This window comes from Nelusetta ayraudi, unplaced genomic scaffold (genome assembly GCF_046127955.1).
Source record: "Nelusetta ayraudi isolate G7.1 ecotype Tasmania unplaced genomic scaffold, CSIRO-AGI_Nayr_v1 ptg000011l, whole genome shotgun sequence".
Taxonomy (NCBI): Eukaryota; Metazoa; Chordata; class Actinopteri; order Tetraodontiformes; family Monacanthidae; genus Nelusetta; species Nelusetta ayraudi.
The window spans coordinates 21,460,071-21,478,033 of record NW_027466061.1 but is presented as its reverse complement, the minus strand read 5'-3'; the positions used below and the strand labels follow the sequence as shown (position 1 = coordinate 21,478,033).

Sequence of the window (17,963 nt, the reverse complement as noted above, 5' to 3'; positions counted from 1 at the left end):
GAAAAAGCTGGTATAGGGGAGAGAGTAGTCCAGGTCAGCCCCTGCGGATAGCACTACCGTGTCTGATGTACATGAAACAGAATAGCTGCTCCAGTTGTTAGTGTGGGTGGAGGAGACTGAGAGGGAAAAAGTGCCAGAGTAAGACACAGCCGGCTCTCGCTTTCTGCTTTGTTAAAAAGCATGTGCAGCACTGTACCTTGCAAGCCTCACCAATGAATTAGTGATGCCATTGTCATTTCTCTTTTTCTTTTCTTTTTTTTTTTTTTTTCTTGTTGACAGTCCTTTAAAAATGGCATAATTAGAGTCAAATGTTTCCATTAGACCCGAGCAGAAAATTAGCAGTTGCTGCTTCGGGGGGTGATAATTGAATTCAATACAGCAATTTTGCCAGAGAGGGGGAAACAAAAACTTTTCCCTGTGTCGGAAGACTTAAAGTGAAGCGGCGTCCTGGCAGGCCGCAGACGCATTGCATTCACGGATTAAACGCCGCGCTCACCAGAAGGCTGAGATCTTAAACCTTAAGCAGGGGGAAACAGTCAGGCGTAACGGCAAAGGCGAGGGATGTAGGGATGTAAGTCGCATCTATTAATCAGGGCATGTCTGTCACAGGTGTAAGCTCAGCCTTTTTTCTCCCCTCTTCAGAGGTAATTACAGTGGCTGTGTGGCTCGGCGCCAGCGGGGCCCCCAGGCCCAGTTAGTCGGCAGCACCACCCAGGTCGCTGTCAGCTCGTTTGCCCCCGACGCCGACGTTCCTGCCAGCCTCCCCGCTCGCCACGCCACCGGAGACAGAACTCAAGCCGACCGTAACCTTTTTAAAAGTCGACTCGTCCGGAATGGACAACAAAGTCTCTGGCCCGTGTTTTCACTCCGTCTGTGTCGCCACAGGACGAGGAGGCACGGGCCGAGACGGCGGGCTGCACTTGGTGGGCTTTTAAAAACAAGACGCGTGACTCGGCATGAGATTCCTCTCGACCGGCCTGCATTTTTGCCCGCTGTTTTCCTTTTCTTTTCCTTTTTACATTTTTAATTCCAGCTCACCAAAGCAGGCAGCATCCACTCCCCACTGCTAAGAGATTGCCAGCAGATTTTTGCACTGATATGCACAACATTTATTTTTATTGCAAAGCACTGACGTGTACAATACATTTCCTATATAGCCAGGTAAAAAAAAAAAAAAGATCAAGTCCGAGTTGGTACGATGAAGCTGGGATGTTTATTGTCTTCTTTGTTTTCATGTACAGAAAAAAAAAATCTGTAGTTTGAAGAGCTTTGTTTCCCATTTCTGTCAAATGTGCTCTAAGAATCTGAGTGGGTCGTGCAAGTGATCGTTGGGTTACACGTTGGTTTATTTGCAATGTCAACAAATCAGGATGACACATGATGCAAAAATAATATAATTTTCCAACACCACCCCTCACAAACTTCCACTCAGGGTTTGTGTTTCTGGCGCTTGTGTTCCCTCTGCCACCTCCTGGGCCACTCCAGCCCCTCCGTCGCCTCCTCCACATTTCAGAGCCACCAGAGAATGATGTCTTCATTTTTCTTCATCAAGGGGTGGAGGAGAGGCCGGCTGGGGGGGTGGGGGTGGCGGGGTTCGCTTCCTGTCTGTTTGTCTCCTTTTTGCCTCTTCCTCATCCATTAGGAGTGCATGCATTAACACATGTGTGCAGGTGTTGGCCACGCCCCTGCTGCTGCGACTCACTCTCTTTTTGGTGAGCCTCCTTTTAAAGGCAGATTCCCTCGGCGTGCACCGAGCCGGAGGAAGACCGGCGATAGTGTACGAACGCCCATTTGTCAAGCGTGTGTGACCCGCATGACGGAGGATGAATGTCAAGCCTCTGTCTGCCAGATCCTTCATACGTCCATGTGACATGTCAATGTGAATTCCAGGATCAAGTGCCTCATCCCGGCTTTTCTTCCAACGTCTTCATGCTGTTTTCACTTGCACTCTTTTCTATATGTGTGTGTGTGTGTGTGGGAGGGAAATGTACACTGGATGCCTCTCAGGCACATTTACCTCCCTTTACATTTACAAATACTCATAAGGTGTCTTAATCTGCCGTCCAACAAATACAACAAATTCATTTGGGTTTCTAGGCTTCCATAGAGGTTGAATCCAGTCATGCTGAATCCAAAATCAAATTCCCTGCCTGTATGTGTGTCATGTCTCTGTGACATTGTCTGTTTCATGCCACTTACCTTCATGTGTTTGTAGAAAACACAGTTTCACTCTCCTCTCCTCTTTGTATCATTCCATCGGTCACCTTCACCAAACTCACTCCATCCTCTAACAGATCAGCGTGAAGGTTTGTCATTTTCACTTTTATCCCCCCCAACCTTTAATTGGACGCCAGTTTTATTTTGCCGCCTATCATTTCCTTTCGCCATCTCCCGTAGAAGACGCCAACACTCCCTCCATGGAATACGGAAATTATTCTAATTCCGCTCCCTTATCCTTTTTTAGCGTATATGTGCTGTTTGTCCACTTGTTTGCATGAATCCACGATCCGTTCCTGCATGCCTTCCAACGCCCAAACCGTATTTCAGTTAGCCTTGCCAAAACCCTTAAGGACACCCTGTGTTGTCTACCTAAGTCGTTATTAGATCGCTGGTGTGTTGTGTTGTGTTGTGTCGTGTTGTGTCGTGTTGTGTAGTCATGGATTCCATCCAGCCGCGCCCACAATAGCAGTGTCAAGTGCATCGATCAACCCTTTCAACCCCTTTACTTTCCATCTGCCTCTGAAGGCCCATCAGAGGTGTGTGATGGATTAGTCCGGCATTCAGGTAGCAACCGGATTTGTCAGGTATTTGGGCAGCTACACCCACGCTCTCCCATCCAGGGACATGGGTATCAAAATTGACAAAGCCGCGCTCAAGGGATTTCTGTCTGTTCTCACAGCTGCGGGTTTCAGCCAGGTGGAGATTGAGGGATGTGATTGACACATGCTGGCCTAATAGGACATATACACCCCCCCCCCTCTCTCTCTCCCTCTTTACAGCCCCCAACCCCCATCCACCAGCCAACCTTCCTGCCATAAAGCTGCAGTAGGCCATGCAGGGGCAGGTTTATTTTGCTGCGTTGCAAGCCTTACTGAAGAAAAAAAGACGCAATTGCTCACCACTGGCATGTGGACAGAAATTAGTCAAACCATGATCGCTGCTGCTGTATAATTGAAGTTTGTTCAAGGGCAGAGGGTTTGTTTGTTTCTTTGTGAATGTTGTCCGTAAGAAAAAGACGGGTGGGTCAGAAAAAGTGCCCCTTTACCCGTCCTGCCCTTGCAAGACTGACAAAGCTGCGCAAGAAGCTGACCCATAGAATATTTAAGAATGAGCCGGCGTTGTGCTGACACAGGGATGATCAGCCATCATGGTAGCCCAGCACCACTGCCAGGAAGCCTCGGAGCCCACTGACTGTGTGCCAGTTCTCTCAGATATTGATTGACTGAACAGGTTCTGCTATCCTTGGGCACTTTGTCAAGGCAGTTAAATTTATAGGTATCCAGCAAGCGGGCAGGCAGAGTGGAGACAGGGCTTATTTTGTGGTTTTGATAGAGTCCCAGAGCTCGTCTCTCCACGCTGCTCTCCACAGGAGAGAGGCTTCGGGGGAATCGATAACAATTACCTGCCCTCCAGTCATTTTGTTCCACAGCACCTCTCCAAACTTAACCGCATGGCATGAATTATTCACAACATTAAGTGTTCAATATACACAGGCCCCATTGACTGACTGCTCTTAGCACTGTTTAGTCTTTGGAATCATGAAAGAATAACTTTGCGCGTAATGGTTTCACATTTGGTCCTCCTCTCGCAGGGTTTTTCCTGTCTTATGAGCGGACTTTCGAAAATATGGCTGCTCGCTAGAAAAATGAACAACTGCGCATGAGACACAGCTGGCCGCCCAGTCTGTCAGGCAAGGAATCAGATCTTCAGAATCAGAATGCTTTGTGGAAAATTAGCAAAATTGTAGGTCCTTAATCTAACTCGCTTGTGATCCCGTCCCATATCTCTCCACAGCTTCCGTACATGTTGTGCTTGAGAACGACGTCCCTTTCCTTTTCCCAGGCTGATTATGCTTGTGTGAAAGATTTTTGAACCTGTGAAATCTTTTAGGAGATTTTTAATCTCTTTGGACCAAGATGAGTTAATTATTTTGCAAGATACCATCAGTATAACTAATACCATTTAATTTGTGACCTTTGCCCGCGTCCATTAAATCATCACATAAATGTAATGTGTTCATTAATATCAAACCATCACTACTGTCATCTGTTATCAGTGAAAAAGTTTTGCAGAAACTAGATGATGTCATTTTTAGTTGTTTCAGGTGTTTTGTAAGACAAACTCAAAACATCCACCAGTCAGTGTGTTTTGTTTGTTTGTTTGTTTTCATGGCCAGCACCAGTATATCCACACTTTAATGGAACATGAAGCTCAAGTCTTGCGCTAGATAAGAAACATCCTCATTTCTCTATTATGTACCGCAATGATTTGGGTAGAATTCAGATGAGTGTGAACCGGGTCACCCTTATTATTACACTGGAGTAGGGAAAAAAAAAAAAAAAAAAATGAATCTCAGAAGAGATTTTGTGTAGGGCCGTGGGTGTATTGTGTGTTGTTGTTTTTTTCATCACCTAATGAAGAGTATAACAGTTTGGGCTACATAATAACAACATGCTGGTTCAAATTAGATTGGGGCGGTAGGTGTGACGAGGGAGTGCCGAGAAGGGAAGGTGGACGCAGACTCACATTTAGAAACCCATTTCCATCGAGTCTGGTGTAAAAGAGCAATTACAGTCAGGTTGTTTTTTTCATTCACAGTCACACAAAGATATTGTAATGCATTTTTGGAAAGAAGTTTTAAAAGTTTTGCAGGGGAATAACTGTGCCCCTGTGTTTCACATACTTTGAACCCGCAGTAAATATTTAGCTTGGCTTCAGTCTCAAGGTTACAAAATAAATAGACAAAGTCATAACTTATCCTTCATGCTTTTCGCCAATTGCTACCAGAAGAGGCCTTGCACTCTCAGGTTTGCTTGTCTCCAGCGTGTCAGGTTTGTTGTGCTGTGCGCGTGCAATATGGCAGACAATACTTGTGTATCTTTATTTAGAGGGGAAAACAACTCATATGTAAATGTTGGCTGCCTGTTTATTCTGGGACAGCTTTTCAGTATTGCGCTGAGCCCTTGCATCGGTATTTGCCTTGTCCCTGGCGACGTCAACGGGCCCTTCTCGTCTCCATGGGAACCCTTTTTAATGTCAACCTATCTGCATATCAGGACTGCACAAAGGGAGGGTGTGAGGGAGAGAGGGAGAGTGAGAATGGCTGAGCCAAAGGAGCCAGAGAGAGGGAGGAGAAATCAAACAATGCCATCTCCACAGGGTCCCTCAATGATGCAACTCACACTACCATTTGACACTTTGACAAAAGAGGGCCAGACATAGACTCCTGTAAGACCGGGGCTACTTTTTTTTATTATTATTTTCCCTTTTGTAGGCAAGAGGATAAAACACCCCCTCCAAGTTTTCTTGTGAATTTCCAGACCGGTTTTGTGACAGTCCCATTATTCCCATTGTGCTCGCCTGCACTTTTTGGACAGCGATCAGCAATCCATTCCCTCGGCTCCCCTTAGCTCCCAGCCTGGTAGTGTCACATGAGGCGAGGCCATCAAAAGAAAAATCAACACCTTCTGTCTATTGACTTTTTCCACCGCTGCTCTCGCTTTATTCCTATGTGTAGTGCGGAGAGTTCCTCCCAGGTTCTCTATTCCGCCTACCAACCAGGAGGTGATGCCCGGCGGCAGCGTCAACTTGACGTGCGTGGCGGTGGGGTCACCCATGCCCTTCGTCAAGTGGATGATGGGCCTGGAGGAGCTCACCAAGGACGAAGAGATGCCGCTGGGTCGCAACGTGCTGGAGGTCACCAACATACGGGAGTCGGCCAACTACACCTGTGTGGCCATGTCATCGCTGGGCCTGATAGAAGCCACCGCCCAGGTCACTGTCAAAGGTGAGAGATGCCGTATGCTGGAGTGGTTGCATCGCACGTAGATTTTAACTCCTTCATCTTGGTCTCTGAAGACTCTGAGTCGCACACATTCAACCACTGGTACGTGGTGATACCAGGAGAAGAAAAATGAACTTCAGTTGGCTGTTTTTATTTTTTTCTGTCACTGATAATTATTTGTTATTATGTTATTGTAATGTTAATGTTGAGGTCTGTGCAGCTTCCCCACTGCTTTTTTAAACCATTGTATTCTCGGTCCCAATAAGTGGCTTTAGTTATCCTCCATATTGAACACACAGCTACTGATCGATGCACCAACTGTGACGACAGTCATTTGCAGGAGGCGAGACACGCTCTTTCTGAAAGACACCATAATGACGACTACCTTGTTTTGTTTGTGGTTGTTGAACACTCTCAACACAACCTTCTCTCCAACTTTCCCCTATTGACAGTAGTAATGCACGGAGCAGTTAGAAATCACTAGCCTGAGATTTCAGCCCACCCTCATTTATTGGTATTGGCAATACTGACAGTACTGCAAGGATTAGCCAATGAAATAAGCGTCACAACGCTTGAAGTTTAACGTTAGACGTGAGCCGCCATCTCTGTAGTATTGCAGGTCAATTGTTTGGATTCGCCTAATGTGTCAGATTGATTATCTGAGTCTGTTTGATTACAAAGCTGCTTCTTTCTCCTCAGCCTTGCCAAAGCCCCCTACTTCCCTCATTGTTACTGAGACCACAGCAACCAGTGTGACTCTAACTTGGGACTCTGGGAACCCAGAACCAGTCTCCTACTACATGATCCAGTACAAACCCAAGGCCTCAGACAATGGCTTCATGGAGGTGCAGGGTGTGGCAACCACTCGCTACAGCATCGGTGGCCTCAGTCCCTTCTCCGAGTACGAATTCCGGGTCATGGCAGTCAACAACATTGGGCGGGGGCCTCCCAGCGATGCCGTGGAAACCCGCACAGGCGAACAAGCACCTTCCTCGCCACCTCTGCACGTCCAAGCGCGTATGCTGAGTCCCAGCACAATGCTGGTCCACTGGGAGCCGCCCGAGGAACCGAATGGGCAGATCAGGGGTTACAGGGTCTACTATAGCTCGAACATGCGGGATCCACTGAACGCCTGGCAGAAGCACAACACAGATGACAGCAGCCTGACCACCATCTCTGGCCTGGTTCCTGACATCACCTACAGCCTCAGGGTGCTGGGCTTCACCTCTGTGGGCGACGGTCCACCCTCGGACATTCTGCAAGTCAAAACCCAGCCTGGAGGTGAACAGATATATCAATTATTTCTATATTATTTACTTTTAAATCTATCAGCTTATGATATGTTGTTCGTCAAATATCCCAAGTTGTGGAAACACATGCTTGCACTTTATCAGGTTTAGGCCTCACTTCAGTTTCCAATTGGTCACACTGAGAGCAGGAGCCGAGGAAAAACAATAAGTTAGGATGAAGTACTATGAGCCCTGACCGGCAGTGGCAGTGCTTTAGGCACTGAATAGTCACTGCACACTGGAACTATTCAGCGCTTTTCTCAACTGCCTTTAAAATGAACGAACCTTGAGCTTGTCGTTACTCTCCAGTTAAGGGTGGAAGGTCAGGAAGAAGTGACCAGTGACGTAGTTTTGACAGTGGCGGGCTTGGATAGGACAGCAGTAAATACCAGTAGCCACAGTAGCAGATGCTCATATAGACAGACAGTGTTATCCCCTCGTCAGTTCTTATTGTAGCAACAGGTTGTTCAGCAGTCATTTAACTGCAATTATCATGCATTTCATCATGCTCAACCATATTACTTGTTGCGAAATGTGAAATTGTAATATTAAAAAAGGGGAATTCTGATTGAATTGATTCACATCCACTCATATTCAGTTAAATTACAGTTTAGATTCTCAACACTGCCATTGAGATGTTTCAAACAAATGCTTGACTCTAACGCACCCTGTTTAGACACCAAATACAAGAAGAACTCAACTACATTCAAATTTCCTTTCCATTAACACTTTTATTATAGTTTTCTTGCTTAATGAACAACCAACATTATAATGAAATAATAATGAATTTTATTTATATTGCACTTTACATTAAGAAATCTCATGGTGGTAAAACCTTGAACACAAAACAGTGCGGGTGTTTTTGCAGCAGTTCTTCTCTACTCACAAAGCATTTCATAGCACAATTACTGAATCCTTTACAGACATCAGAATCCACCACGCACAAATCAAAATTGCAAAAAAATGCATTTGTCTGAGATTGATTTCACCCTTTTTTTGTGTGTGGCAATCTCATCTCGAGACATAATAGTGCATTTACCCAAGCTGGGACTACTTACTTAAAGCACAATGTGCCGTCTTCTAATAGTCTATTGTGCCTAAAATTAGTCAATTTGTGGATGTTTCATTTTGCGGCGTTGTGGCAGCTTATTCTCACAAGACGGCACTGGTAATGAATGCTGTATTACAGATACAATCATCTCCAGTGTGCGTGTGTGCTTTGCATGCATGGAGTGTCTCATATTGCTTTAAGTGTGTATGTGTGCATCTATCAGCAGTAGTCAACTTGCGAATTCTGTGCAGAACATTTTGCCTCTATAACGTCGTGTTTTCCTTCTTCCTCACTGCCGCCTGTAGTCCCGGCACAGCCGACCCGCTTTGAAGCTGAAGCCGAGCTGGACACACGCATCATGCTAACGTGGCTCTGGCCAGTGCAGGACCAGATCATCACCAAGTATGAGCTGCAGTACTCGGAGGCCGGCTCGGACAACAAGGTTAGAATAACAACGTGGCCCTAAGACAGCTGGGATAGGCTCCAGCAGACCCCCGTGACCCTGAATAGGAATAAGCGGGTATAGAAGATGAATGAATGATGAATGAATGAAAGTTTTAAGAATTTTATGACCTGCACTGCTCTACATCTGTCTATCTATCTATCTATCTATCTATCTATCTATCTATCTATCTGTCTGTCTGTCTGTCTGTCTGTTTTCATCTTTTAACGCTACAATTTTGGGAATCTGTGGCAGTAATTATGCGCCTGACAGCTGATAAGAGGTTTAGCTCAGGAACAGGCAGCAACTCTGCCTCAACTCTGCTGCTGCCAACAACCCAAGTGGCCCAAAAGCAGAAAGCTCAGGCTACAGACCGACCGCCCCATGTCTCGGCATTGGAAAAACAGTCTGATGACTCACTTGACTGCCTTGTACCGTTTCTCTCATTTTTCTCTGTCGTCCCGCTCCCTGCTCCCCCCTGCAGCAACATGTGACCTTTGACCCAGCGGGCTCCTACGCCGTGGAGAACCTCAAGCCCGACACCCTGTACCGGTTCTCTCTGGCAGCCCGTTCCGAGATGGGCCTCGGCGTCTACACCCAACCGATTGAGGCTCGCACCGCCCAGTCCAGTAAGTCTGTCATTAGACTCTCGCTCCTGCCTCCCTGTGTGTCCACTAACAAGTGATTCTGCGGGGACAGACAGTCCCCCCTCGTTGGCGGCCTCACGCAAGCTTTAGTTTGGGTGCGACCGTGTCGGGTCTCTCAGAGCCGAGGAAATCGAACGGCGCAGGCAACTTTGAATGTCAAGTCGGTTTCAGCAGCGACGTGAAGCGCTGACACGGCTCCCCTCGCGCGCCTCTGCCACCTCCCCCTCTGTCGCCATCACTAAACCCTCCCCACCCTCCCACCCACCTGCCTGAAGGCGGGCCCTGTGTATAGTGTCAAAGGTACGTGCCTCTATGTGTCTTCCCCCACTTTGGTGAGATGTGCCGTGATTATTCCTCATATCATTATGTGCTTCCCCGGTACCGGCACTCAAAATGTCACTCTGCCAGCTGACTGCCGAGTCCCCTCTTTTTTTATTTATTTATTTATTTTCCTCCTGATGTGCCGTCGCTGTGCTTGTACCCCCGCACTCAGGAGAGTTGATGAACACTGCGTTTGTGATAGCTCAGGGTTTTCGTTCCTTTTCTCTTCACAGAAATATATATTTAATCAAAACAAAGTTCTTGAATCCCAAATCACGAGTGAGTCTGCGTCTCTAATTGTATTCACGAGAGAGATGGCATCTGTTGGGGATTTTTGAGGAAGTGCAGAAACAGAGAAAGTGCAATGTGCCCTGATACGGATCCTCAGAATCCATTTGAGTCTTCTTCTGCGCAGCATTATTTAGTCATTGCCGTCCGCTTGAAGCAGATAAGAGTTTCCTGGGAATAAGAAAGAACAAAACACGCGCAGACCGAGGAGCTCGACATAATCTATGGAGACAAAATAACATTTCATCTCTATCACTGCGAACAACAAGCTAGCATTGTTGCCTTTTACTGTTGGGATCGGACGTATCATCACCTAGAAACAACCTGAGGAATTTCAATTTGACATACAGTAGACAGGCAGTGGGCAAGTGTGACATTTTCCGTGCTGTGTTTTAGCCGCTTAGTGTTTTTACTGAAACAATTCAGTGCAATGAACATAAGCTGAACCTTGCGTATATATTTTTTACTCTTGCTCAATAATTTGCTTCAGCCTCTCATTTGAGGCTGCACTCGTTTTTTAAAGTTTCATATTAGTTCCCTATTGCCGGACACTATTAGACTCTCCTTCCACTCTAAGGCACTGGACTGCCGCCGCAGACTCTAATATTCATTCTGCCGGCGCTACTTCGTCATTCTCAGTTATAGCCGTGTCTGTGTTTTATTAATTTCTTTATTTTTTTTGCCAAGTTCTGCCGCCAAGATGCATTTATTTCCTGTTGTGTGCTTTTGCTCTCAGTTAATTAAGCTTTGATCCAGCCGAATCTTCATCTATCACACTTTAGTCTGCAAATCATCAGCGTCCTCACTACTCCGTCGCCCTTTGTATGAAGAACACAATGCCGTTTGGTCTTTTCCTTTTCTGTCTTCCTCCTGCGAGAATCAGAAACCACCCAATGTGCCTAAATTCTGCCAGGCCCTTCGCTTTAATAATTCAGCTTACTGTTCATTGCTCTCCCTGTTCAGGGAATTTTAAGTGCACGTTGTCTAAGGAACCCCCACCCCGCACACTTTTATATTTCTTTTGCTAAATTTATTATATTTCAATTTATTGGTTTCATTTTCTGGCCTGAAGTTCTTGTTTGTTTGTTTTTTCTTGTAGAGTTGATTTGAGTTTGTGATTGACTTAGATGCATGCTTTGTAGGAATGCTTTTGTCTCCGTTTTCAGTGACGTTGTACATCATCTTTAATTTAGGTATTTGTTCTGTATTTGTTTTTCTTTCACTCTGGACTTGAGCAGCATCAGGTTGATTAATCACTGGTGACTAGATGGAAAAGGGAAGGAGAGGCAATCACAAAGGAGATACATATCAGGAACCCAGTCGTACGTAACTCAACAAGCATTAGCATCAGCTCCATTTAAAAAAAAATAATCAGAAAAATGTTCTGTCTTTGAGATGGTAGAGATATTATGTTCATCCTAACATCTTCGAAGGCAGGTGGAGTGAATATAGCATGTCATTATGCTATCATCACATGATGCCAAAAATAAATAATTTCCAAATAATGATCCCAAATAAATTCTACTTGAGAAGACATTAATCAAAGGAAGAAGTCCTGCTTCTGTTGGCTATGGAGACGCAGCGAGGGGCGACTCTAAAAGCTGTGTGTGTGACATGCATCCCAGCTGCAGCCCCGCTCACTCTGGCAAACACTGTCAGGCTTAGCGCTCCTGCCACTCTGGAATGGCTATGGCCACTTCAGCGCTGCCTCTGCACACTGTGAGAGGCAGCTGAGAGGGCGGTCATGAACAAATAACATTTTTTATAAAAACACCACCTGGTTCAAAAAAAAAGACAAAAAAAAAAAACGTTTTCATCCCTTCGGCGCCTCTGAACTTGTTAGTTTGAGGTGAAGATGGTGTCGTCACTGCAGCCGATCTCTCAGTCCAGAGTTCTTGTAGCATCCAAGGTGCTCATGGAAGCTTTTTGCACAAACTACAAATCCCAATGTTTGAGTGAACCATGTAAAGTACACATTTCCATATTTCATGTGCAATAGTTGATGGTGAGAAAATGTTATGTGACTCGCAGTGCTTAACGATAGTGTTAACTGATCCAGCGGCATCATTTGCTTGTATGTACAAAGCGGGAACATTAGTGTTGGCGTGAACGCTGCTGTCAACTTTTTCAAATTCTCCATTTTGAAATCTGGTCTCCACTTGGGTCCAGATTTCAGTGTGCAGCAGAAATGAAAATCCAAAACCCTGTCTCAAAGAAATGTCTAGTCAGTCCAGCTGGGATATTAAACACATTCCCATACACTGGCCGACCTCACATCGTCCTTTAATAATGAGAATGAGTGCCGTGCAAAAAGCTCCCAGTTCTGCCTTCATGTCAGCTTGTGTTATGTTTTGCTTGAGTTTTAGTTTTTTTTTTGGTTTGCTTGATCTGTGTCCCCCACCCCCACCCCCACTCCACCTCCCACCCCCACCCCCACCCTCCGTGGTTGTGCTTCCCCTCCCCCGACACAGCCCCCTCGGCGCCCCCTCAGGAGGTGCACCTGGTCAGCCTGACCTCCACCAGCCTCCAGGTGAGTTGGGTGGCTCCGCCCGCCGATAGCCGCCACGGCGCCATCGTGCAGTACACGCTCAGCTACCAGGCACTGGCCGGCGAGGACACGGAGCGCCACCAGGTGCCGCATATCGGCGCCGACGCCACCAGCTACGTACTGGAGGGTCTGGAGAAGTGGACAGAGTATCAGGTGTGGGTGAGGGCGCACACTGACGTGGGGCCGGGCCCTGAGAGCGACCCGGTGAGGATTCGAACCAAGGAGGACGGTAGGTGCTGGGCTCCTTCACGGCCGTTTAGCTCCGAGCCGCTCGTCACTGTGTCTCCTCGCTCCATCCAGCTCCTCTCTCTCCCCGCCGTGCCTCTGATCAATTCTGAGCTAATGAGGCGGCATTGGTATAGAGCGGGGACGACACCTTTGCTTTTTCTCCCTCCTTCCAACTTGCTCTTTATAGATTTACCACTTTGCGTCTGCGGTGGGTTAAGGCTCATCAACCCCGGGGCCTCGGCTTTGCACCACTTTCCTCCGCTTTCATCGTTTAAATGGTTTTCTTTCTTTCTATATTTCTCCTGCAGCAGAAGTGGAGCAGCACCCCACCCCAACCCTACCTCCCTGTCTCATCGCTCCCCCCCCCCCGCTGTCATTTCTCGTTTTGTTTGCAGCGCGATAGAGAATGTCTGCCCCTAAGAGAGAGGGCTGTCTGTAATGAAAGCGTTTGAAGTTTGCAGCAACACAGCTAATTTCATACCGGAATTAAGGGCATTACAGACATCAGTGGGCCACATGCTGTCCCCCCATGGGCTGTTTTGGGTGGGGGCGGAGTCGACACCATCAGAGGTCTTAACTGGGCAAGGGCGTGTTTTGATTCATGAACAGAACGAATCTGGCCTGGTGCGCCGCTTAAGAGCGCCACAGCCCGGCCGAGGAATAAACCTGAGTCACAGTTGTGGCTCCTCATCAGTCGGCAAGACTAAAGAATAAGGAAGAAAAGAAAAAATCAGCTGCTCAGCATGTTTGACCTCTTTCCCTCAGGTCTCTGTCTTCCTCTTCTCCTGCCTCAACACACGCTTTCCCCCTCCTCTTTCTTTCTTTCCTTTTTTCTTTCTTTCTTTCTTTTTCTTTTCTTTAAATACTTCCCCACACCTGTTACTTCCTGCCTTGCAGTGCCGGGAGCTCCACCCAGGAGGCTGGAAGTGGAGGCCATGAACTCCACCGCTATCCGGGTGACCTGGAAGCCTCCCCTGCAGAGCAAGCAGCACGGGCAAATCCGAGGTTACCAGGTCACGTTCTCCCGGCTGGAGAACGGCGAGCCGCGGGGGCAGCCCAACATCCTGGACATCGCTCTGCCGGAGGCACAGGTACTGGATAATGTCTTACTACGCCAGGCCTGCTCTCTCTCTCTCTCTCTCTCTATGTCTCCCTCTCTCTCTCTCTGTCTCTGTCTCCCTCTCTCTCCCCCTCTGTCACTCCCTCTCCTGTTCATTTCCCATTATCGTCACTCTGCACTGCACCTTTTTCCTCTCCATTCCCCAAGTTCACACTTCATTTCCCTTACACCAAGTGACACGCGCTGGAATTCTCCGTCTGCCGCTCTGGCTGTGACTCCCCTGCAGCCACCTCCGCCCCCCCTCCAACCATCCGCCCCCCCGCACCCTCCATTCCTTCCCTGCCGTTCGCTACATCAACGTTTGACTCCCAATCATTGCCCTGGCCCCGCACAGCGTCGCATCGCGGAATCTATTCTAATTCTCCGTCGAAAAAAAAATAAGCTATTTAATATTTCATACACGTGACACGAGGATGGAGATTAGAGGAATCAATGTACCTATCTCGGCTGCTGAGCTGTAATACATGTGCACTGCCTTGTTACCATGTTTATAAATTACAGTTGATTTTTCCGCCCCTTGCTCGCACATTAATGCAGGCTGCTGCGGAAATCGCCCCGAAGCTGCGCGACACCCAGCGAGGGGATGAAAGATTGTAATCCTTAAGAGGGTTTCATATATTCATGAATATCTTGAAACCAAGCAAAAAAAAAAAGAAATCTCTCTCTCTCTCTCTCTCTCTCTCTCTCTCTCTCTCTCTCTCTCTCTCTCTCTCTCTCTCTCTCTCCCTCTCACTTACTTTTTACCCTTCTGTATTTGGGATACAAGGGATGAGCTCAAGCGCTCGGCGTCCGTTTGATTTTTTTTGCCGCGAGAAACGTTTTGCGAGCGCGAGTGTTGAGCGGCGCCCCCGGTTGCCCCGCGCAGCAACGTCTCACTCGGAAGGAGCCACAGCAGAAAGTATCAGCAACCCGACGTGCGTCGCGGAGCGTCAGTCTGTACCAGCGATTGGCAGCACCGCCCGACCCAGCAGGTCTCCTGGTGGTGCTCTGAGGCAGCCGAGCGCCGCTGGGCCCTGGAGTGCAGCTATTAACCGGCATTTACTCCCGCAAACACCCCACCAGCTCCCAGCTAATCATCTCGGGAGCGACGGCGCCATCTATGTCACCTTGAAGTCGCGTGTCAGATGTGCACCCCCACCGCCTCGCCGCCCAAGAGGCTTCACGAGAAGGGGAGCTTACGGATCCCACATCGACGCTGCCGCCGTCGATAAGACTCGCTAAGCGGTCCCGTCTCACGCGGGACTGCCGTTCTTCTTTAAGCCTCGAAATTAGAAATGACGTTATTTCTTTTCCGGGGCAGAAATAGAATTGGAACAGCCAGCCAGCGAGGCTGGAGCTCACAGTCCAATGCCTGTTTGTTTTACAGGAGCAGTTTCTGGCAGCTCCTGCTGAGAGAACATTTTTATCTGACTGCGCGCATGAACGCTCGACAGCCAGAACAGCATGGCACAGCACAGCCTAGCACAGCAAGGCCTGGTCTGGCCTGGCCTGGCCTGCCTGGTCTGATCTGGTCTGGTCTAGTCTGGCACAGCACGGCCTGGTCTAGTCTAGTCTAGTTTGGCCTGGCCTGGTCTGCACTGGGCTGGCCTGGCTTGGCTTGGCTGGGCCTGGCCTGGCCTGGCCTGGCCTGGAAAGGGAGTGGTGAAACACAGCCTTCCTGGAAGTGTTTTCTTCTGTCGACGTGTTGTTGCGTGACTCTGTGGAAGCTGAACTGAACATGACCCTGCTTGTTGTACAAACACCGTGCCCCCCCACACCTCTCTCCCTGCTATGTCTCATTTGTGCCAGGTACGCACAATAAACACAAACTGCACTTTGGCAGTCAGGCACGACTTGGACGTGTAGGAACGCCTGCAGGAAAAACACCGACTCTGGCAGAAAGAAAAAAAAACTGCATTTCTTCGTCCTCCTCCCATGATTTTATGGCTCCCCCCGACCCCGCACCTCGCACCCTGGTGTCTCGTCAGCCTCCCCGGGTTGAGCAATCAGCGGCAGAACGGCTTGCGTGCAGGTCGGTCACCCTTCATCGAGTCGTCTCAACAGCCTCTGTTCTTTTTTTTTTTCTTTCCGACGAGGCGCCGCCGAACGTGCGGCGACCTGCCCGAGCGTCACCGCGGACCACACAGCCAGCAGGCGCCGCCTCGCTGCCAGGGTCGGACCGCTTTCAGAACAATCCCTCCTTCACCGGCATATCTTTCCATCCCTGAGCCTGTCAACAAGTGGTTTTAAAACCGGGGGGGGTGGGGGGGGCACTGCGATAACGTGAGCAAACCTGCCCGCTGCATATCAGGCCTGGCAGCAGGGCGTTCCAGTTGGCTGGTGGGGGGAGGGGGTGTATGGTGGTGGTGATGGTGGAGGGGGGGGGGGGTCATGACTCACTCCAGACTCCTCCAGGCCTCACAGTCACCTGTAACTGATGATGAATAAAAGCGGTAAAACAATTGTTGTTGTTTTTCGCAAGAAATTCACCCAGTCAGTCAGTCAGTCACCCAGTCAGTCAGTCTCTGCATTCACCTTTTCACCTACCTAATTTCACAGCACAGCAAAGACTGCACACAGATGTGAACTGAAGACTGAAGGATTTCAATTTTAAAAAGGAGGTGGAAAAACAGAACGTGTGAGTCTGGCAGTGCTGTGCAGCCTCACCTTGAGCTGCGGTCGCCAACGTCAGCAAACTGATTTGATCGCCGATCTCGGTCAGAATGGCACCTTCCCCTCCTTTCTCCTTTATCTCCTGGTTTTTTGGCTGGCGTCGCCCTCCTTCGCAGGGTTCGCTGCAGCGCTGGGAGGAGAGCTTGGAAAGGCTCGCCTCTGAGTGGGCGGCCTAAGCGCCTCTCTTTCTTTTTCAGGCGGGAGCCCACGCAGCGCCCTCATTTCCCTGCTAAATTTAAACCAGAGGCCACGTTCACTCGCGATGTTATCGACCCCTTTCCGAACCGCATCCCTGCTGGGGGGAAAAGTGGCCCGAGCTTGAGTGGGCACGCCGACGTGCCGGTCGACGGCCAGCGCTTCATCACCAGCATCAACCTCCCGACTCTCGACGTGCTTGTCATGTACACCCGGCTGCCAGGAAACTCCCGTATTGAGTTTGAGGCCATTAGACGTCGTCTGCGCCACCCCCCCATCCCGTACCCAACCACCCCCCCACCCCCCCACCCCCCCGCTCGCCCTGTATGCATTTTCCGCACAAGTTTGCCTTTATTCAGCAGTGCTTTTCCCCCTCTCCTCCCAGGTTCATTTTGTTTGACCATTCATGCGTTGATGGTGCTGTCTGTGTGGCTTGTGTGAGGGGCTCGGCCGCGGCGATGCTTCACTGCCTCCACGGCCTTGGCTGCCTCGGATCGGAGCTGAATGTGAATGGGGCGGGAGGGTGAGGGGGGCAAATAGGGGTGAGAGAGAGAAAGGAAGCACCTCAAGTCCGTCTCACTCCATCAATCATGACAGCTCCTGCTCTTCCACATCGCTCGCTCCCAGTTTTTTTTTTTTTTTGAACGTTTTTTTACAGCCACACATCTCAGCCCATGTCATCCCATTTGCATTCACCCTGCCTGCAAATTATAGCGCTCGCTTTTCCACGAACGACGACGCTTATCAGCAGTGATGTGTTTTCAGCTTGCGTTGGCATTCGCAATATAAACGGGGACGGGGACGGAGGGGGGGGTAATTTATAATTCTCTTGCGGTTTTGAGCCGAAAGCAAAAATGCGATCGGAGCGGATCAAGTGCGAGACGTGGTGCAGGAACTCTGGCAAAAAAAGAAAGAAACCTGCAAAAACCTGCAGTTAACAATCATCGCGACTGCCAAGCTCACAAACTGCTCATTCATGGAGTCAAAGTTTCAGTGTGCAATATTTGGAGATTCTGAGAAGAAACAGCGACATCAAGCGGTTACATTTCAGATTGCAGCACTCCCTCTCCTGAGCTTGTCAGTGAGCTACTGTGGCCTGCGTACACAAACCTAGATACCTCGTCCACTTTCTTCTTCAATGTTTTTTTTTTTTTTTTTTGAAGACGCAAGCAGTTACC

General features: G+C 48.6%; 1 protein-coding gene across 8 annotated transcripts in view; it reads left to right on the top strand.

Moving 5' to 3' along the window:
* The window catches only part of LOC142885460 (receptor-type tyrosine-protein phosphatase F-like), a 165,674-nt gene that overhangs the window by 93,702 nt on the left and 54,009 nt on the right, over positions 1 to 17,963 (top strand). For 5 of the 8 annotated variants that reach the window (XM_076021913.1, XM_076021914.1, XM_076021912.1 and 2 more), the window contains exons 7-12: positions 5,738 to 6,007; positions 6,704 to 7,285; positions 8,650 to 8,786; positions 9,271 to 9,415; positions 12,514 to 12,819; positions 13,716 to 13,909. In XM_076021913.1, coding sequence (XP_075878028.1) covers positions 5,738 to 6,007; positions 6,704 to 7,285; positions 8,650 to 8,786; positions 9,271 to 9,415; positions 12,514 to 12,819; positions 13,716 to 13,909 — 1,634 coding nt within the window. The remainder of the gene's footprint in view (positions 1 to 5,737; positions 6,008 to 6,703; positions 7,286 to 8,649; positions 8,787 to 9,270; positions 9,416 to 12,513; positions 12,820 to 13,715; positions 13,910 to 17,963) is intronic. The other 3 variants (XM_076021917.1, XM_076021916.1, XM_076021919.1) reach the window with 1 other exon arrangement.